At 36.4% G+C, this 22,931-nt stretch overlaps 2 protein-coding genes across 3 annotated transcripts; one reads left to right on the plus strand and one right to left on the minus strand.

Moving 5' to 3' along the window:
- The first annotated feature begins 317 nt into the window (after nt 1–317).
- Nucleotides 318–13,580, plus strand: LOC105169058 (uncharacterized). Of its 2 annotated transcripts, none has more exons than XM_088883282.1 (12): nt 318–914; nt 1,036–1,132; nt 1,245–1,320; nt 2,238–2,334; nt 2,884–2,986; nt 3,983–4,116; nt 5,445–5,622; nt 6,927–7,081; nt 7,957–8,166; nt 8,364–8,711; nt 8,817–8,943; nt 13,510–13,580. In XM_088883282.1, exons 1-12 carry the CDS (start codon nt 759–761, stop codon nt 13,563–13,565), a joined length of 1,737 nt encoding a protein of 578 aa, XP_088739408.1. In that variant the 5' UTR covers nt 318–758; the 3' UTR covers nt 13,566–13,580. The 2 variants fall into 2 exon arrangements, with proteins under 2 accessions (XP_088739408.1, XP_011087627.2); XM_011089325.3 differs by lacking the exon at nt 13,510–13,580 and adding an exon at nt 9,260–9,675 and having other exon boundaries at nt 321–914.
- Nucleotides 10,496–22,719, minus strand: LOC105169059 (Zinc finger C-x8-C-x5-C-x3-H type family protein). Its single transcript, XM_011089326.3, has 9 exons — nt 22,209–22,719; nt 20,896–21,045; nt 20,676–20,813; nt 19,976–20,134; nt 17,100–17,192; nt 16,567–16,683; nt 13,978–14,052; nt 13,610–13,833; nt 10,496–12,038 (listed from the first exon to the last, which is right to left on the minus strand). Exons 1-9 carry the CDS (start codon nt 22,629–22,631, stop codon nt 11,006–11,008), a joined length of 2,412 nt encoding a protein of 803 aa, XP_011087628.1. The 5' UTR covers nt 22,632–22,719; the 3' UTR covers nt 10,496–11,005.
- Nucleotides 22,720–22,931: the final 212 nt, after the last annotated feature.

The following is a 22,931-nucleotide window of genomic DNA, read 5'->3' on the forward strand; positions in this document are numbered from 1 at the left end:
CACAGTTATATTTTTATTTATTATTTGTTGTACAAATGTACAAAAAAGTTCAACATATTATAAATAAATACGATATTATTATTCATCTTCTTCCTCGTTAAGAATTGTTGAACAATTTTTTAATTCTTCAATTATTGAACAAGTATGTAACAATAAACAAACAAAAAATATAATATTTTTATTAATGTTTGTTCTATCAAAATAAAATTAAAAAAATATAATTAAAAATTTATTTATCATTTATCTTATTCTACAACAGATGACAAAAATATACCAATACCTACAAAGTAAAATATATTATATACATGTACGGGTCTAATTGCCACCTCTAGCGTTGATACGCCTCTCATCAGCCCGTGCGGACAGCGGCAACACCTCGGCCGGCGGCTTGCGTCACGGGCCAAACGTACAGAACAATTTGAGGTAGGCAATGGTGCGGGTTTTTGCGGCCGGGCGACTTGGTCCTGGAGGGGAAGGAAGGGAAGAAAAAAATTGGGGAAGGGGATAGTGAGGATAAGAGAGAGAAAAAAAAACGAGGAGAGAGTCATAGAAACATGTAAACAAACACCTAAAAAACAGTGAAGAAAACGTAAGGGTGAGGACTTGAATATACATTATAAAACATTGGAGGGGCAAAGCACAAGTCTTCCACTTTTAACATAAAGATTAAAGCAGCGGTTTAGAGAGTAGACGTAGAAGCCGCACCCGCACCCACCTGTGACCTCACTCAAATAAAGCCAATCTTGGAAACATAAAGAATGCTGGCTTTTGGAGCTGCCGCCGCTTCCACCGCCACCGCTTCCGCTATTGCTGCCTCACTCGCCACCGACCCCCCTTGCTCGACGCACGCCTTCATTCCCTGCACCACCTCCTCTGCTCTTCACCCTGGAACTGTCTCTCTGTTCAACCAATTGGTATTCATTTATATGATTATTTATTCTATTCAAGGTTACAACCAACTTGTTCCTTTTTATTTTTTGCGTCATTTCTGGGCGTTGTTTCATGGGTTTCTTTTCGAAATCGTCTGGTGTTTAGCCGGTGAGGACGTCGTATAACTTAACGGCGTTTCGAGTTAAAGCCATGGCGGAAGCTCTTTCCACTGCGAAGCTCGACTCTAAGTCTAAAGTTTCTGGTATTTATTCTTACTCTTATAAGTTGTTTCTTTGATGGAGTGTTTTGAAGCGTGAAGGTTTTATTTTTCGGGTGCAATGTAGAGTAGATTTAATTTGTTTGTATTTTATTAGGGAAGAGACAAGCGTTGATTTCATTGTCAGATAAGACGGACTTGGCTTTGCTTGGCAATGGGCTGCAGGAATTGGGGTGAGCTTTCTTACGCGCATATGATAGTTTTGCTAGGATGTTCAGGGGCCATGAAGTGCTGGGTTTCTTAGACGACTAATAGTCTAAAGCTGATGTTGAAATCTTTGGGGACTCCTTGTGGAGATTCTGAGCTCATGTATGTTTAAGGAGTCAAATATCACTGTGAAGAAGATGATAATTAAGTTTGGCTCCTCGTACTTTGCAAATTATTTGTCCGCTGGATACTTTTGCCTTCACTTTGTTTGAAAAGATTGGCATTATTGGTATTAATTGATAAACTTGGTTGTTGACGTAATGAGTTTAATGTGCAGTATCTGACATTCTCATGAAATGTGTTGAACTAAGTCATACTGGATGCTGAAGTTGAAGATTAGAGCTTTGCAATTTTTTTTGTTCTCTCTGGGGAGTAACTGATAGAAATCTATAACATATCGACTAGATGATGCTGAAGCATGTTTATGGATGAATTAATTCATGATTTTTGTCAATAGGCTATAAAGGAGTTTTGTCAATCAGATTCTTCCATGGAGTCCTCATGAAAAAGATCAATCAATAATATCTAAGAGATGATGCACTGGAAAGGGTGATTGGTCATATTTCTATTGATATGATTCGAGTTGATTAGTAAATCTTTGTGTTGAGTATTTTTGCATGCATATATGTTCCATGCATACATGTCTCTTAATGATAACTTGTAGACTTCTCTGAGTGATGTTACTAATGTAAAATTGTCTGTAACATTTTGTCATACTGAGTTGAGGAGTTTATAATTGAAGCAAAGTTAGTGTCCTGCAAAGCATGAAGGGTTTATGCTCTGGGGTCATAGTTGGTTTGGCTACTTTGCAATATACTATCTGTATTATATGTAAAAAGTGGGGCCCTGATTCTAACTTTTGACATAATCTCTTATCTTTAAGATTTACAATTGTTTCCACGGGAGGAACAGCATCTGCTTTGGAAAATTCTGGTGTCACTGTCACCAAAGTGGAAGAACTTACCTCTTTCCCTGAAATGGTAAACCTTCTCTCCTGTTCTATGCAAGGGTGATTTTCTTTTGAATATTTCGGTCTTTTCAGGCAATTTGTACAAGCAATGCAGTATTCTCTTACCTGTTCTTTTGAATTGAAAGAAAAAAGAGAATCTGTTGCACCTAAAACGGGAAATAGCCTAATTCTATTCCCTCTCTTTTCTGTCAGGCCAAGATAAATTCGTTATTGTGAATATAATATTTTTGTTGTTTTTTCTCTTACTATGAGTCATTCAGTATGTTGACAGCTAGGGAAGCTGTTATAAGCATCTGATGCGAAACTTGTATTAATGCATTATGTATGTCGTGAAAGTTATGAATTATATGTCCCTTAGATATTTATGCTGTTGTCCAAAGGAGCATTCTGTATCATCATTGAGCTTAAGTCACTTGAGAATTCGTACTTGTCCCTACCAATGAGGTGTTGTTGCAAATGCTTTATTATAGAATATCACCACTTGACTTACTTCATTGTCTGATGTTGAATCAATCTAACTGGAATCATCTCCTACAATTTTTTTTTACATCATTTACAGCTTGATGGTCGTGTAAAAACTTTACATCCTAATATACATGGAGGTATTCTTGCGAGAAGAGATCAGGAGCATCACATGGAAGCCCTCGATAGTCATGGAATTGGTGGGTTAATAATTTTCGTGGCGAAAACTGTTAGTGAAAACTTACACTCTTGCTTTCCTGATCCATGTCTGCTTTCAGTTTTCTTGTGATCTGTATTCAAAGATGATTCATCTGGGTCTATCCCACAGATCCTCTTTCCCATTACTTCTTCAAATACAAAAACATTTTGGAATTCTTCAATTGGATTTACCAATTTCTACTTGTGTTCTATTGCATATTGTTCTGTCTTACATTTATGTATTAATTTTGTTTATTGGTTCTTGCAAAAGCCATTCTATTCAAGAGTCTAAGATCTTTTTAGCCAACTTACACCATTCTCTACCGTATTATTCTAACTTCGGTTAGGAATGAGCCAAAAATGATTCATACATGTATGGCTTTTGACAATTAATCAATTTGTTCCATCATGATGCTCTCTTTGGGTCCTTCAGTTTTATTGAAGAACATTTAAATTTTACTTCGTTTTAGAACTTTTTATTGGTACTTATAACGCTAGTTGAGCTTGCCTAGTTTTTTTGTTAAAAGTCTTCATCTTCAATAGAATTTCTGTTTTTCTTTTGTGTGATTGAAAGATGTTCTCGCTTGGGATTTACAATGGATGAAAATACGTATAAATGAGCTTTGTTAGTATTGGTTGTAGTGGGTGATCAAGTCTAATCATATAAGGTACATTATTTTGCATCAAGAACTGTTGAGTTGAGAAAACTAATGGATTTAATGGTTGTATGAAGGCAATGTTGTTTTACTAAGGATATTATAAGATAAAGAGGATATATAATCGTGCATAATCTAAACAAGAACACTGCTGCGCGATATGTGTTATAGAAGAAATAAATTTCAGGCATTAAGATAATAATTTCATAATTGAGTTACCCTAACAAGTTATATAAGCAACTTGTTAGGAAAAAGAATACATGTTAGTGTTTCAATTATGCGTTGAATTTGTATCTCTTTCTGGTCCTTTTCAGTAAGATATCTGGATTTGTTCCTCTGCAGGTACATTTGATGTAGTAGTGGTGAACTTGTATCCCTTCTACGACAAGGTTTCCTCTTCTAGTGGAATTTCTTTTGAGGATGGAATTGAGAACATAGATATTGGTGGGCCTGCCATGATCAGAGCTGCCGCAAAGGTTGGTAGGCTGGACTGTTGTTTACGTTGTAGTCAATTACACTGATCATTTCCCTCATGGTCAGGAACTGAGGAGGGTATTGTCTTGCCAATTCCTGTAGAGTTAAAAATTGACTGGTTTCTTCACTGAATCACCCTGACAATTAACTTTGCAGATGCAAAGAATGACGTGTCTCTATTTATATCCATAACCAACTGGTGCAACAATAGATACAACATCCATTGATGTGAGAAATGACCTGTCCACAATCAAGCATGCAAACATAGTGCCTTCGGAACATTCTTCTGTCTATAGTCATTACCTCTATAGCTATAGAACAAGATATTATTCTATCTCCCTCCTGCAAAGGCTCTCTCCGGACTGAATTTTAAACATGTCATGCTAGTTTCATTTCCTCTGGCAGTCACAAAATCCTTAATCTTCTTTTAGTACATCTATCTTCCTGATCACCTCCATGGTTGAAACTGGGTAATAAAACCTTTAAAATTTGCATGTCATAAAATAGCATTTAAGGGAACATATGAGTTATGGAAAGCAGTTGTTTGAATATCAATTTAGCTCTGCATATGATGATTTAGAAATGCTATTCAATGTTTCAAGTTGTATAAAGCACATAACTTTTGATGTGTAGAATTGGATAAACATATATGAGGGCAGACAATGTTCTTGATGTTTTTTCCAATATAATGAGACTATATCATATGAAAAATAGTCTAACAATACTCTTGAGGTTCTATTCAATATGATGAGAACTGTGTCATATAAAATTGAAAAAGCTCTATCATTGTATTTGTTACATTTTTAGAGAAGTGTGCAAGAAAACCCCAGTTTTTGAGGGAAAAAAAGTAGTTCCTTTTGTCTCAAAGACCAAACTTTATGGACAACATTAAACATAGTAATTGTTTTCACATGGACACGTATGAGAATAATGAGCTACCATTGGTGAAAATGCAATAATGTGCTATATGATGTAGTCCATTCTAAAACCCATTACTTATGCCATATGCCTGTAGAAGATCCAACCGTGGTGTTCAGTAGCTAAAGCCATCATTGTGAAAATCCTTGAAGGAAGATGATAGATTGAAATAGAGAGACTACACCAAAATTAGACGCATTTATCTAGGAAATATAGAATGACAAGAACATTTGAATAAGTTTGAAAGTTCACTGGAGAATCACCTTGAAGGGAGTCTATGATCAAGACGAGTTCCAGCAAATTTCACTGGCACCATGAGTATCAAGACTGGTTACTAGTGTATAATTGTCTTAGAGTAGTCCTGCTTATCTTTCTCAAATATAGTTCTAACTGAAATTTCTCATTTGGACAGAACCATAAGGATGTTTTGGTTGTAGTTGACTCCAAAGATTATCCAGCACTTATAGACTATCTCAAAGGAGCATCGGATGACCAGCAGTTTCGGAGGAGGCTGGCTTGGAAGGCCTTTCAGCATGTTGCTGCTTATGACTCCGCAGTTTCAGAATGGCTGTGGAAACAAACTGGGGGAGGTACTGTTCTAAGATTTAGTTCTTTCTAGAGCTAGAACAGTCAAACTGACTCTCAGAATTTTATAGATAAGTGAAGAGAGAGACAAAAGACCAACATTTACGTGGTTTGGTCATATGACCTACGTCCATGAGACAATGCCTAAAGCGCTTAATCATATTATTCTCTCTTGGTTTGATGATATAACCTCCACCTGTATAGGTAAATTACATGTGTATAACATATAAAAAAAAAGGAAATATCTCCAAAATCAAAATAATATAGATATCACAAGAATCATTAAGATTTTGTTGTAATTCTCTTGTGATTTTACAATTATTTGGAGATTCAATTCATGATTTTCAACACTCTCCCCTTCAAGTTGGACATGGAGATCTTGATTGTAATGTTCAACTTGGACAACAGAAGTCAGTGTGACGCCGGGGTAGGTCACTGGAGGTCAAGGCATCGTCATGCCATGCATACACATTATAGTAGCATAAATAGAGACATCATGTCAGACAGCCAGTTTTAGGTGCAAAACACCAGTGGAAAGGCAATTAGCCTATAGAAGCAAAGGTCGATCAGACAAGAGAGAGAGAGACTGACAGACAGACAGGTGTAGAACACTATCAGTAGTGAAAGGGACTCAACCCATCAGAAGTAGAAAGGTCGGTTAGAGAATGATACTGACAAGCAAACAGTTTAGGTGTAGAACACCCACAGTAAAGGGTCGGTGGAGCCAGTGTTGCCAACATAGCACAAGCAGTGTTGGCGCAGTAGTTAGGGTTTCAGGCGGCAGCGCGCAGCTAGGGTTTCAGGCTCTGGCCATGTCAGAGTTTTAGATAAGTGAAGAGAGGAATAGAAGACCAACATTTACGTGGTTCGGTAATATGACCTACGTCCATGAGACAAATACCCAAATGGCTAAATAATATTATTCTCTCTTAGTTTGATGATATAACTTCCACATATTTATATAGTTACAATTACATATGCGTATAACATAAAAATAAGGAAATATCTCCAAAACCAAATCATATAGATATCACAAGAATCACTAAGATTTTGTTTCGATTCTCATGTGATTTTACAATTATTTTCATGATTCTCAACACTGATGATTGCCGAAGAACAGTATCAGCTTTCAGAAAACCAAAATAAACATCTATGAAATGTAGAACAAATCTTTTTGAAACTAAAACTAAATTTAGATTAATCATGAAATAGTCCTCACATCACATTTTTTGTCTCGTAAATTAATGGTTCTAAATGTTTCATACAGATCTAACACGTGTGTGTGTTTATTAACTTATTTTCTTTGTAGATAAGTTTCCTGCCGGCCTGACGGTTCCTTTGTCCCTCAAGAGTTCGCTTCGGTATGGTGAAAATCCTCACCAGAAGGCTGCATTTTATGTTGACAAGTCTCTTGCGGAGGTCAATGCGGGTGGAATTGCAACCGCAGTTCAACACCATGGGAAGGTATGAATTTGAAGTGGCTGAGAATTATCATTTCAGTACAAATATCTTTGTGCTTGTATCTTATGTGCGCATATACTCATATCTTAGATGTTTGTAAGTTTTACTGATTGAACTTGTTTAATAGTCTGCTGTGTACTTGTTTATGTTTAACTCTCACATTAAGCATCTACACTTTGACCTGGCAGTTGAATTAAGATGGTTTTAGTGTGTCTTCCCACTATTTTCCAACAATGTATGACATGGGATGTACAGGAGCATGTGTTTGATAATAGTAGTGTGCCTGATCTGATTAAGTTTAGTTGAACAGGAAGTGGATAAAGCAGACTGGAATTGGAACATCTTGGAAAGAAAATTAATGAGACTTCCACTTTTTGCGAATAGATGGTAGATAAATGTCTATTGGTTTTCCCATTTCTTTGGTCAACTTTCTGTCGTTGGGTTGTCATATCCACTTCTGAATTTGTTACAAAGAGATAAGTGGACCGCTGGCTACATGATGGTAACAAACGAAGGCTTTTGCTGAATGCATTGCCATTCTCCGTGGCATTTTCTTGCCATGTCTGTTTAATGCTAAATGGTATATGGATAGAGCGGCAGCAAGATAACTTGAGTATTTGTTCTGGGAGAAATCTTACAGGTTCCTGGATCATTATGAAGTTAGCAAATTAACATGATTTCTTTAAGACCGCCATTTTTGTGGTTACGGCTGAGTCATTCTAAAACTAAATGCAAACTTTCGTCTTTCAAATGCTTTTCAGCTTGTGGAGTTATATCATTTAAAGATTGTTATCATTTCTTTGCATTATTTTACAATGTTCGTCTCATATCGTGTGAAGTAGTTTTCTAAAATAAAAATCGTTACCTCTTTCCTGCAGGAGATGTCCTACAATAATTATTTAGATGCAGATGCAGCTTGGAATTGTGTGTGTGAGTTTAGTAAGCCAACCTGTGTGATTGTGAAGCACACAAATCCTTGTGGGGTAGCATCACGTGATGATATTATTGAAGCATACAGGCTGGCTGTGAATGCGGATCCAGTTAGTGCTTTTGGTGGCATTGTTGCCTTCAATGTTGAAGTTGATGAGGTAAGATCAGTTTTTGGATATAGCATTTTCGCTATTGGAAGGCTAATCTTCTGTGGCTATGAGCTCCAGAGCAGGTCTTTCCAAACTCTTGTGCCTACAAATTATTGCAGATCTGTTGTTATTACCTGTTGTTACTATTCTTTGTTGTGAAGTCTTAGAGAAGCAATAAAAAGCTCTTCTGTTCTATGCGATTATAGGCTCTCGCAAAAGATATTAGAGAGTTTAGAAGCCCAATGGATGGTGAAACTCGTATGTTTTATGAGATTGTTGTCGCTCCCAAGTATTCAAAGAAAGGGCTTGAGGTACTTCGTGGAAAGTCCAAAACTTTGAGAATCCTCGAGGCAAGTAAAAATAATAGAGGAAAACTCTCGTTGAGACAAGTGGGTGGGGGTTGGCTAGCTCAGGAAGCAGATGATCTGACCCCAGAAGATATTCAGTTCAATGTTGTTTCAGAGAAGGCTCCAGAAGAAAATGAGCTTCGTGATGCCCAATTTGCATGGCTTTGTGTGAAGCATGTTAAGAGTAATGCCATTGTTATTGCAAAGGTGACCTACCTTTTTTCTCTCTCTCAGATCATCTGTTACAATCCCATGCTTGGAATTGTTCGATCCCCAAGGGAGTTTAACTGCCATATTATCGATGTTCTGCAGAATAATTGTATGTTAGGTATGGGAAGTGGGCAGCCAAACCGTCTTGAGAGTTTGAGGATAGCAATGAGGAAAGCAGGGGATGAAGTGAAGGGTGCTGCATTGGCTAGTGATGCTTTCTTCCCTTTTGGTAAGTTGCAACATTTGCTTTGATTTCTTTCGTTGGGGTAGAAGTATTAGTAATATTCTGTTGCAACATAGCATTAGATTGTAAATAGGAAAACATTCTAAAGAAAAGAACTATTGATATGATGAAAAACTTAAAAAAAGAGGAAAAAAGGTTCAATAGATTAATGAGTTGAGGACAATGTGAACGCCCAAGGAGAATATATGGGCCCAAAAGAATAGAAAATTGTTTGGATTTATCATAGGGACTTGGGCTATGACTAGAGTGAAAAAGTATTACAGAAGCTACTCAATTTAAACTTGAGTTGTTGGTATGACAGCCTGGAGTGATGCTGTCGAAGAAGCTTGTAAAAGTGGGGTGGGCATTATTGCTGAGCCTGGGGGAAGCATTAGGGATGCTGATGCAATCGACTGCTGTAACACGTATGGAGTTTCGCTTCTATTTACCAATGTGAGGCACTTTAGGCATTGATAGCTTAGGGTAATATTTTCTCGTTTTGTTTCGAGACCTCTTGTTTTTATCAGTTTGTGTTTCTATTTTTTTTCCTTTTTTGGGTTTTGGGGAGAGGGAATGAAGGGTGGCATAAATTTGGGAGTTCTTGACAGTAACAGTGTTGTACTTCATTCACTAATTTGTTCATTATAGGTATTATATGTAGTCGGATAAGCACGCAACATTATCAGATGTGTCGATTCTGGCTTTAATAGTTCTTACTGGTTGGCCACTTGTTTTCAATCATCAAGTACATGAAAATAAACTTTTTTCCTGAAGCCTTCTCCGATGCATAATATCTAATTCTCATTTTACTTAGAATTTGAAAGATGAAAAATAATATAATGATTTGAAGGTCATGCATTCTGTCCTATGAAAAATTTACAGTTGCGGCCATAGTTTCCCTTGAAAACAAACATGAGTTATCAAACTGGACCATCAAATGCTCAAGCATCTTAGCTGCTTCTTTCACCTCTAAAAACCACCCCAAGGGGTGTAGGGAGTTTTTCAGTGTCCTCATCTCTTCTATATTAAATCATCAATATATCTCTTCTATATTAAATCATCAATATATCTAAATGTACAACGGGGAGGACTACCAATCCATAAATTCATCAATTTAAATATGGCCTTAGCATACCTAAAAACCCTCCTTCATCTGTACCGAGATAGTTAAAAACACCCTCAATAAATTTGTCACTATAGATATTTTCAAGGAAAAATGCTTAGACAGCGCAGGCCAATGAAGTTCACTCTCTAGGCAGAAAAAAGCTCCCAAGTTTGTGTAATACAAGTAGGTTAGGAGCCCGAAGGAAGCTGACAGAATATCATCCAACTAATGTGTATTACCTCTATCCCACTCCCAAGTTTGTGTAATACAAGTAGGTTAGGAGCCCGAAGGAAGCTGACAGAATATCATCCAACTAATGTGTATTACCTCTATCCCACTCCCAATAATTTTACACCTCCATTGTTCCTAATTACCAGATCATCATCATAGCATGCGAAAGAGAATATTGAGAATAGAGAAAAATTGCAAAGGATCTGTGTCTCTTCTGTGAGATGATTGATAAAGTGGTTGTTACTTTCGTAAATGAAGAAAATAATAAATGACTTCAAAATAGTACAACTTTCTGCGTTTTTATCCAGAGTACAGAACCCTTTCCCACAGCTTCTGCACATAAGCTATTCAGACGAATTGAGATCAAGCAACCAGAAACATGCATTTTTTGCTGGGGGTTACACACCATTTGACTCCAAAATTTTCACAGCTGCAGTTGCAGGAACAATAGAGGCTGACAAATAGTCCTGCATTCCTCCACACCCAATGGTATCAAGGATTCATCTCCCTGTGTCATGCCTTTTGCCTCAAATTCTTTTAGCTTCTAGACAGAGAACCTTGCCTCAGGAAGAACCAGACTTTATCCCTTGCTCGACTTACGTCTCTTCACCTACAACTATTGTCACAGAATTATAACCATTAGCATACATTATTTATATCATCTAAGATACTAGTGGGGGGGGGGGGGGGGGGGTTCCAGCAGGCCTCTTTGGCAGTAGCTTGATCAAGTTGTTAGTCAAAATCTTGGTGCTCTGCAGAATCAGTTATCCTGGGTTCCCAGCGGCCTCTTTCCATAGTAGCCTCATCAATTCGGTAGTCAGCAGCATGAGATCTTTTTGCCACATGGTGCTGAATTCGATTTTCAGAATCAAATTTCTTATCAGTATCTCTCTTTCTTTTTGATTCACCGTGTTCCAATTCACCAGTATCCATACTAGAGTAGTATTTTGAATTAGAATCAGTAGATCTATAGCTTCGACCACAATCTCTAGGGCTTTCCCTATCCTGCCCATCTTTTCCATCCCCTTTACCCGAGTGGTTCCTGATTCTTGAGTGCTTTAGTTCATGAGCAGTTTGTCTCTTAGACCTTTTATCTTCAAAATCTTCGTTACTGTCAGACACTGGGGATCGATCAGTGTAAATATGTGCAGTATCCCGGTCTTCATCAGACCAATCACCACTGCAGGAACTGCCTCTGACATCCCAGCGATCACCTGGAGATGTAGACACGTACTGTTGTCTCGCACGTGTAGATTTGCCACTCATAGTTTTAACTCCATCCTCGTCTGACAAGTACCATCTTGAACCAGCATGACGACTTCCATCTACAGTCTCATGCCTTTTTTCCTGGTGTCTTGTGTTCGTCCTTGCATGTCCATGGTGATTATCCTCATCTCTGTCACCATCATGCATATTTTCAACATGATCAATTTCATGTATGCTCCCACTGCTTTTGTTACCTTGAGGTTTCAATTTCCTGACCCTCCGAGCTTGAGAGCATTTTCTTGAGCTGTCATAGCTGCTGTCCCTACCTCTGTCTCTGTAATTCCTATCAGAATCACTATTACTGGCTACATACTTATTATGGTGCTTCTTTCTAGAAACTGATGTATCACCACATTCTTTGTCATCAAGAACTTCTGACTGCTTTTTATCAGCAACATCACGCAACCGATGCGCACTTATTCGAGTATCATCCTCAGAGTAATTTCTTGTGCTTCCTGAATAATGGATTTCTCTTGATTGAGATCTGTGACAGTGGTACCTGTCATAGAAAATTTGCACGGAACAAGAAAAATTTAAACTCTCTCAGATAATCAAATAGTGGCCTCACAAAGGCAATTATGGTCCGCCATATGAGAAACACAGCAATCATATAACCTCCACGACCACATAAAAGAACACCACAAGTAGCAATAAATAGATGTTTGCCAACCTCCTTTTAGAAGAATGCAAAAGCTAAGTTGGGGAAGGGAAGATTGTTAATTAAGCATTGGATTCAAGCAGAATCAACTAAGGCTTTATTCCTTTCTTGTAGAATGATCTGCTGTATTTAGCTACATAACACATCTCTCATCAAAGATTATACCTAGACCACCAAGTATTTCAAGTTCTATTAATCAATCAGCATATTAAAATTACATTTCAGAACCATAAATAAAGTAAAAATGAAAATCAAGCACATAATTCCAAGGCTATAGTTTGCCTGGAAGCATCAAAATCAGTGAACTCTATAAAGGATAATAAACTCTGCAAAAGCCCCCTTTCTTAAGGAGATAAAACCTTGCATCTGTGTAAAAATCATAGTAAGGTAAAATTTCAGTCTTCATCATGAGATTTTAATCTGATTCATCCAAGATAAATAAGCAAAAGACAAAAGGCCCCAAAGTAATGCTGCCACAATAAGGCGCAGGCTATAGCACTATGGGTAACGGTGAATAAAATCTGGCTATAGTAACTATTATTGCAACGTAATATCAACTAATAAAAAGAAATGAACTAACTTATAAGCTCAGCTTGCATCACGTCCTCAGACATGGCACTAAAATGATTCATAATATTTGCTTGATAATTGTCACATGGGATAAGTAGCATCATTCAAAGAAACGTTCCGATCTACTTCACCTGGAAAGTACTGTGCAGATTTTCAGGCCTATTGTGGCCCAAGGTCCCTCCAAGAAATGAATAGGCTTGCAATCAGAAATTATTTCTTGTGCTTTGATTTGTTAAAGTTGTAAGTTAGGAAGAAACATGGATGGTAACTTCTTGCACCATCAATACTATAAACAGCAATTGCTGGTCACATCTGGAGAGATGCTCAAAGATAAATGTAGCAACCTCTCTTGCTTTGTCTTTCCACAAGCAGAAATTATATTCATCAACGGAAAAGAATAGCCCCTATTTGCGCATCATGTATGACTTGATCACCCACAACTTGGGTGATCAAAGAAATCTTCTACAAGTCCGCTAGCTAAAAGTTCCCCAAAACATCATCTAATGCCAAACGGCAATGCCATCAATCCAAAAACAACTTTTTGATGTGGAGAATCCACGACTAATTAATTAAAAGCTTGTATGTTTCTTCCCAAAGTATTTGAATTTGTAAGAAATGGTTCCGCCATTAAAACTACGGACCTCAGACTATATCCCTAAAGGTTAAGTTGTTAATTAAAAATCTCTTGCATGTCAGACTACCAGAGAGCAATTACAGATATATCCCTGATTTACTATTGCAGATTCCGGTGCATGGTGGCAGGACACCCATCATTGTCAACGTTTTAAGCGCAGATGATCCATAGTAGCATGGCACAAGTCAATGTCAACATTTAAGTTTACCTGTACGCATCATGTGTCGAAGTTCTGCTGGAATGCCTGAAAGATCTTGGGCTTCCTCGCTCTTCCTGTTTTTCATATCCAGATTCATCAGAATAACCAAACAAAGCGGCCATCTTCTTCAGCCAGTATCTTGGAGGAGGTTTATCCCAATCGGCCCATTCATAGTCTCCTCCAGGATTCCGGAAACAGTGAATGAAGTTGCAGGCAGTTCCACGAGAACATGTCTAGGAAGAAAGACGCATATTATATAAAATCAGGACAATACAAGTGAGATCAGCAAAAACAGGAAAGATAACTGAAGACTTTGCAGGGAAGGACAAATGACAATACAAGAAAAAACAGATTCAAAAATAATGTTGCAACTTTACCTGAAGCTTTGATTTCATAAACTCTCCGCATATAGCAACCTTCCATCTTGTTACCCCGACAAACTCACATTGCACCTGCCAATAGCAACAAGGAAATCATCATCAAAACATGAAGCAGCAATTCAACAACTGATTGTGTATGCTGCAAATAATTTAGAGCACACAGCATATTATAGCAGCCACAACCACTAAGATAGGCAAAACTTCAATATCTCACAAAGTTCACATTAACATGATTTTAGGCATGTGATAACTCAAGAAAAATTGTAGCAAATGATTGGCCAAAAGAATATGTATTGATTACTAAATGCAGTAAGTATTTCAGTAATCAACTTCAATCATAAGATTGTCGCTTGAACAAAATATACAAGTTCTTTTGACCCAAAAATGTGATCAATTGAACATAATATTTTATGAAGTGTATTAATTGCATCAGCCTTGTCAGGACAGGTAACTCAATGACACTATAAAATACTGATTTGCAATAAGACAGCATATATCATGTTACAAACTAAGCATTCTTGGTTAGCCTTAGAAAATATCCTTAGTAAGAAAGAGGTTGTGCATTAAGTTCAGAATTTAAGCATTTTACATAAGACAAATATTAGGGGACTAGGGCTGCAAGATGAGCTCGCGAGCCGGCTCGCATTCGAGCTTGATTCGTTACGTTCGTGAGCTTGCAAGCTGGCTCGCGAGCTCACATCTTTTTTTTTTTAGTTTTTTATTTATAAATATTGTTCAAGTACATGTTCAATATTATATCAAGTTTATATTCAAAAGTCGCTATATATTAAAATTATTTGTCAATATATCTCACATTTTAATTTTATATAATAATAAAATACTGTATTTTTATTTATATTGTTTAAAAACGAGCTTAAGCAACAATTTAGTAAGTTTTGATACTTTTTTTTGTAAATAAATATTTATAATTCAGCATAAATTAGAATTATTAGTTAATATCTCATGTTTTAGTTTTATGTGATACTGAATATGGTATTTTAGTTTGTATTATCTAAAAACAAGCTTAATCAATAATTTAGTACATTTTGATAATTTTTTCATAAATAAGTATTTAATATAATAAATGTGAATTTTTTATCGTTATAATTTCAATATCCACTACAACAAAATGCATTTATTTCAACATTCACCATATATTAGAATTGTTAGTCAATATATCATATTTTAGTTTTAGATTGAATTAAAATATAGTATTTTGGTTTATATTATCTTAAAGCAAGCTTAATCAATAATTTAGTACATTTTGATAATTTTTCTGTAAATAAATATTTAATATAATGCATATGAAATTTATTGTTACACTTACAATATCCATTACAATAAAATGCAATTATTCACTATATATTAGAATTATTAGTCAATATCTCAGGTTTTAGTTTTAGATGATATTAAACTATGGCATTTTAGTTTATATTATCTAAAATCAGTAATTTAGTACATTAATTATTTTGTAAATAAATATTTAAATATAATTTAGTAATAGTTTAGTACTTTTTCCGGCTTGCCAAGCTCCAGCTCGAGCTCAGATTTTTGGCCGAGCTCGGCTTGTTTGCACCTCTAATTAAGAGGGACTTAGATAATGCTTCTACTTTGAAAGATGCATAGTAATAGTTTTATGCTGAACTCATTCATTTCAACTACCAACTCTGCTTCTGCAACATGCCTTTACGGAATTACCGCCAAGAAAACTCGGTTTTCACAAAATTGACCTCAACTCTTTAGACTAATCTCCTCTTCGACACATAACACGGGTTAACTCATGCAACTAATTTTCCATTTACATGATTTTTTCAAGATCGTTCTTCCTCTGGTTGGGAAAAATCATTCACATGGCATTAGCTTTGTGGAACGATCAACACAAAGGATATGAGCTACAAGGATAAACTTCACTACACATTATTGTGTTTTAACTTGCAAAGACAGTGATATACACTGGCCTTCTAGTCCACTGTCGTTTCACAAGAAAGATAATGATCACGTTACAAGGTATTTTAGGCAAAAAATCTAGCACTTGTCAAACTCTTGGCTTAATCAATTACTCATCAAATTTAGTTTCTGGTGACACAAGAGGAGGCAAAAGAATTTGGGATGTTAACCTGTCGTGATCATTACCTGGATTCCTTGATATTGGAGGATTACTTAGTTCACAAAGCTAGTACAGGCCAAATTGATCGCATTTCCTGTGCTTCTTGCCAGCTAAAGTTACGAGGAGTGCCTGATAATTATGTTCAAGTAAATATATAGTCGCTAGTTTTTACATAGATTTGCTGTATGTAGCTAGTTCAATTTGGCTGGTCTTATTTTTTAATTGGATAAAGAGGGCAAATTCTGTACTTCGAGTTTCCCAAGTGTATTTTCCATTGCTCACTACATTCTCCCCAGAACTAACGTTTCAAGACCCTCAGTCTCCGACAGCAGAAAGCAAATATATCATAAAACCCAGATTATTGATATATGATCATCAATGGGAAATGCCAAAAACATATTGAACAGAAACGTGCTATGCATCAAAATAGCAATCCATATACGACAGATTTGATTTGGTTTGCATGAAATGAAGAATACCTGTTTTCCTGCAAAGTAACGACCATTTGCTGATTGATAAGCCAGCACAGCAGAATCCAAAGACTTATAGTGGACATACACATTTCCCCGCAAATGAGATGAACCGTTTCTGCACACCTGAAACATCGTTACTTAATAGTTACCTCTGAAAATGGAGATGAGTAGGGTGGTAGAGGGATCATTCACTTCACTACAATTTCTACTTTCCAAATTATGGTTCTAGACAAAGAGCGTAGGAAAATGACCTCGTGCTCTATATCAGTTTAAGAACAGAGCAGTGAAGTGAAAGGAAAGGAAACAAACAATGTTCTTTAGTTGAGCATTCTATGTTCTCATCTGGAACAGATAATGACGACACCTAAAATAATCACTTGGAACAGTTAATTTATAACATTAACTGGAACTGTATATTGCTAAAATCTAATACCTACCCTCTGTTGTGTATTGCACCTGAAACCCAAAATGATGAGAGTAGGGCCACTGCAGAAAAAATTAACTTACAACCTAAGCCTCTATCAAGGACAAACAGCTACCTTGAAATTTACAATCTCTCCAAATTTCAAGAATTCTGTATGTACGTCCTCGTAGAACTCTTCGTAAGCACGTTCAACCTCTTCATCTGTGTACTGGCATAAGGAAATGAACAGAAAAGGGCTGATTGTAAACATATGTGCATAAAAATGAAGAACGAGCAGAAGCAGGGCCAGATAAAAACGTGTCCACAATGTACAAAACCCCTAAAAATATAATGGACATGCTATAACATTTCTACATCAAAAGGTACCCATATTATCTCATACACATTGCATTCTCCAGCAACAACACAGATGGACATAAATTTCTAAATTTGTGTTCCATGCTAAGAACAAAATCATCAGCAGACAAACTCATTTTCGTGATTCATGATTACAAACTGGGATCATTGATGCAGAAACATAGCAAAATGAATATCTCCAGAATTTCTATGAACATGCAAGTGTGTCTGTGTGTGGGCATGGCATGCATGTATGTGAGAAAGAGAGTTCAATAACATGCAAACTAAATTAGTCTTCTTCTACCATGTAGCAGCATCTATTATTCTTAGGATTATATCCTATCTGTCCACCTCTACCATAAAGGACTAATCTTACATACCTAACAAAATCTACACCATTGAAGAGAAGGTTGTTCATCCATTAAGTAAATATGGGAATAGTATATGTATTGCCCACAATGGCTTAAGACTATATTTCAGATTCAAATGATGGTGTATGGATGGCAGGAGTGCATCTTATTCCTATATTTAGCTTTCATTTGCACAGTTGATAAAGCTAAGAACATGAAATACAGAAGAATTCTTTTATGTACTCAATAATAGACAGGATTCTAATTCTAAGAGCAATAAAAGGCTAATATGCCCTGGACAGAACATCTCCTCTCTCCTTAATTGTCATTCATTGTCCTTTAAATAATCCATTTTGTTTTTAACTTCCTCATCTGCATTATCTGTCAGTCATCATAAGATACTTGCGTAGTATAATAATGACCATGAGCGTGCTAGTTGTCCTAAGAAATATACATATACACTTGTCAAGAGTGACGAAACATGGGACAGCAACTCAAGTAACTCATGCCTACAGGAAATATGGGACACTTGTCCTAAGTACCTCTTTTGTTGCATATAGATGATGTATGCTGTGAGATATAAGTGCATTGGCGATATATGTAGATGTTTAACTACAAAGGAAGGAACCTAAACTTGAGTATACAAGTCTACCATATCCATCCTCCAGAAGAATTTTTTGTAGCATATCCAGGTAAACAACTTCTGCACACCAATGCATAATGGATACAAATAGAGCCAGAACATTAGGGACAAACTCTCTTGAACATCAACCAACATTAAGATCAAGTGCTCTACCCATCTTGTGAATTTGGCGACACAACCAGACAAAAGAAAGAAAAAAGTAGATGCATGGGAGACCAAAAAAATATCAAACAATCATAAACAAACTTCTTAGATAAATAAAAGAACCACCATATTGCATCATTACAACATTGAGCATACAGCTAATGAAAACCAAATGGTTTAAAGGCAAAGGAGGCCCTACATCTATCCAACCTGCCTTTATAGTTAAAACTTATCACAGTGGTTCCTATATAAAATACAACCCAAGCAAAGTTTTGAGCACCATCCCTTTAACCATTGTTTAACATTCTAACTCTTTCAGCAAAAAAGCACACAGGAAGATAGAAGCCATTCACAAACCATGTCATTCGAATACTTGTTAAAAAATTACTTTGGATAGAATACTTGGGTTTTGTTTATAGAGAAAGCCTACATTTAAATATTGATGAGAAACAATTTATTATTATTATAATATACATAAAATGTCCTAGTCGATGTACAAAATGCAACTGTTTTATGTATGCACTTACACTTATTGGCAGGATGATGTAACTCCTCTCTAAGGCATACATATAAGACAAGAACCTGAAGTTTCCAAAATACCAAACCTTAAGAGGTAACATCTATTGGCAGGAGATCTCCAACATCCAGGAAATACAAGCTCCCCATTATACTAGTGGTAGTTAAGGAACTCAACGGGTTAGTGTAAAAAAGCTATGTAATAAGAATCCAAGAGACATCAAAAAATCAACATTGATGAAACATATTCAGAAGCAAATAATGTAGTTTTCTCTTTCAAGTCACGTGGAAGTACGGATGTAAGTTCACATCAGCACAATCCACATATGATAAAATTACAAAAAGCTGAAGTGCACAAGAAGAAAGAAAGGCATAATGTGAGGGGAAAGCTGAAACAAAATAAGAGTATCTACAATGTTTTTGTCCACCAAGCATCAATCATCATTGCAGCATGTTGTGTACAAAACACATCTGTATGCTTTATAGTGAAACTCCACTGAGGCCAGTACCATGCAAATTAGTTTATTGTTCAGAAAGTTATTTTGCTTTAACAAAATAACTAAATTTTCTCTGTCGTACTTGCTGTATGCATTTCCTGGTATCACCATAATTCTACTTGCATAGCTTAGCAGTGTTTCAATACAAATAAACCATTCAGAATCCATGATAGTTAGCTTGAACATCAATTCTTTACCACGAAGACAATAGAACATTGGGACAAGCAAGGAATTGTCTAGGTATTTGTCTCACATTTAAGAACTTCGAATACCTATGAAATCTTCCGTCATGGAGTTAAATGACAAATGAAACTACAAATTCTTTTGTTTTACTTCCAATCAAACAAAAAACTTCATTGAATTTCATTCAAGGATAGGTCAAGAAAGAGGTTCCAACTACTGCTGCAATGTATCAGAAGCACAAAACAACAGAGAGCGTGATTGTGTGCAAAAATAAATGATGTAGAGATCAGGATACTAGAGTCACATGGAGACCTCAACAGACCTCAAGACCTTCATCGTGCTCCCAAACTAGGCCAGGGCCATTGTACATGTTCTTTATAAGCAAAGTGCAGGATTTATCAGGGTAGAAGTGAATTCTGCTACAACGTGAACCAAATCGACAAGCCCCTGTTTTGAGGTGGAAAGGACAATGAGCTTTATCCTGCCAAGCATATAACCAAGAGATAAGATGTAGCTTTCCCAAGGAAGTAGGTGGTGGCGAGGAAGAGATGAAAATTCAATTTTGTTTGGTTCTATTTTTGCTTAAGTTTTGTTCTTTCTCAAAAACAAAAACAAACATATTTTTATTTCAAATCTCTTTCTCCACAAATATTATTAAAAAATTCTAATCATTATTATATAAATACAACTATATATTTCAATTACAGTAGATTTTTATCTATAACTTTACGCATGTTTTAATCATTATATAATAAAAAATATATATTATCGCATCTTTCAATCATCAAAAGTTTGATGTGACACTCCAAACTTTAAAAGATTATTCTTCAGACCAATCTAAAAACAAATCGAAACATACATCCCTTTGTCCAATACACTTTCTGAAAACCTTCATCTTCAAGCTCACTTTTTTAATCTTTCCTAAATCCCTCCAAATACAACCCTACTTTCTCAAGGTACAAGTTATTGTCTTTACATATGTGCTAAATGACTGCCACAAGAGAGAGGATAGCGAGTTCTACCTGCTCAGTCCCAAAGTTTGGAGTCTCTTGAGCAACATTTTCTAGTAGCTGTTGAGCTGAAAGAGTAGACGCATTCTTATAATCGGCAAAAGCTTCTGATTGTGGAGGTAGAGGGTTTGACGTGGGTCTGTTAGGATCCTACATAACTAAAAAAAAATTAAATGCCTGCGGGAATAACTATGATATAAGTTGGACAATGAAGTGCAAACAATAGTAAAACCTCTTCCTTAATCTGTTGCACTGCATCTATTTTCTTCACCCTAATTCTTTTCTTCTTCACAATAATCTCATTGCCCTTCCAAATAATTTCAGGAGGCCCTTCTTCCACATACTCCCAACCATCTTCATCTGCTTCATTTTCACATCCAACCTGTACGAGTGACCAATATAAATATCAAGAAAGTTCGCTTACTAAATTCATAAAAGCAGGCAAACAAATGCATGTAGAACAGATGCCTCAGCAAAGCACTATTAGCAGCTATGAAGCATGATGCTTGCTAAACTGTGTGGCTAGAGCAGCCAGTGAGGATGCAGATCAATAAATCCATGTAAAAAGTACACGAGGTAACAAGAATCATCCTCCAGCAACAGATTATCATGGCATTTTAAGTATGTTATGGTTGACTATTAAACAACAGCTCCACAAGAACAAAGAAAAGGAATAAAATCAAGTTTGTTGGATTGTCGATCCATGTAAAGAAATTAAATACTCCACAGGTACCCACAAACAAAGAGAAAAGAATAAAATCAATGTCTCCAAAACTTTATAATCTCCACCTAAAGATAATCCAATTAAAAAATTTTAGGATCAAAAGCAAAGTTGATGTGGCATACGAGTCATAGCATTCTGTATTAGCATACTTTCATAAATCTATTTACACCAAGTATCAGATAATACTAGATCCCATGGAACCATAGACATTTTAGGATTAATAATAAAAGGTTGTTTCGACAACTAAAAGGTCAGCTCACAAAATCCTATTTCATCATTCTCTGCGCCTCTCTGTAAGCTCTATCAGGCACACATGTAACATCACCTTCCTTTCTTACTGGATTGTATCGCTATCCACCTCATATGTTACTTCATTAGACCCCCTTTCCTGTTTAACCAAACTGGAATCAATCCACCCTCCTAACTGTAACAACAGTTTGTAACACAATAAATTTACTGATACCCACATCTATGGCCCAAAAATCATTCAAAAGAATTAGAACTATCAACTATCAGCCAATCTACCCCTTTCATTAGTTAAATAATTCTTCCTCATTTTTATCCCAAGTAGCAATACTCGTTCTAAATCCTACATATTGCACGGGTATCACTAATAAACCAAAAGGTTCGCATGTCATTATCTCATCTCACGCATGTACTCTTAACAAGAGGAGTAGTCTGGTAAAACCAGAATCATCAAAAGTCGCATCCAACGGAATCTCAATGAGAATCGGAGTCATGCATTTTTTAGTCAGGTTATTTATTTCACCTCAAATATGCTAGTAAAGAGCACATGAACAGACACTGTGTAACATACGTACCCAGTTTTGTTCCGATTGTTCTTCTTCTTCTTGAGCTCGTCTTCTTCTCTCCTCCTCCTCCTCCCTTAGTTCTTGAGCTCTTCTCTTCTCCCATTCTTCCAGAATCTTCCTCTCCCTCTCCTCGAACTCCCTCCTTTCTTTCTCGGCTCTCAACTTTTCCTCCTCCTCCTCGGCTTGAAGCCGCCGCAGCTCCTCAGGATCATTGAGCCTCGCTTCCTCCTCTCGCCGCGCCAACTCAGCCATTTCTTTCCTCTTTTTCTTCCTCTTCTCCTTCTTCGCAGCTTTCCGCCTCTCCTTCCGACTCTGCCCCGCGCACTCCATCACCTCTGTATTCATATTGGTATTATTATTGTTGTTGCTCTCTTCTTCTTCTTCTTCTTCTTCTTCTTCCATCTCATTGATCCCGAATTGCTCTTTAGACATCGTTAGGGTTTTCGAATTTGAGGAATTCTCCTGGGTTTTGCGAATGAGACGAAATATTTACAGCTCAGATCAACATATTGAGCAATTAAATTTATAAAAAAAATTATAAACCTAAGTATCCATTAAGAAACAAGACATTATTTTAAACTATATTCATTGTATTTTTGTATCTAATAATATTTTGGAAGTTATATTAACCGTCATCCCTAATAACATATGACAGTTGGCATATTTTATGAGTATGCATATTATTATAATACTAAATACCTTAATACGTAGTATTTGCGCTCATAATCGAAC

The sequence above is a fragment of the Sesamum indicum genome, linkage group LG8, assembly GCF_026168435.1.
Source record: "Sesamum indicum cultivar Baizhima isolate 11 linkage group LG8, ASM2616843v1, whole genome shotgun sequence".
NCBI lineage: Eukaryota > Viridiplantae > Streptophyta > Magnoliopsida > Lamiales > Pedaliaceae > Sesamum > Sesamum indicum.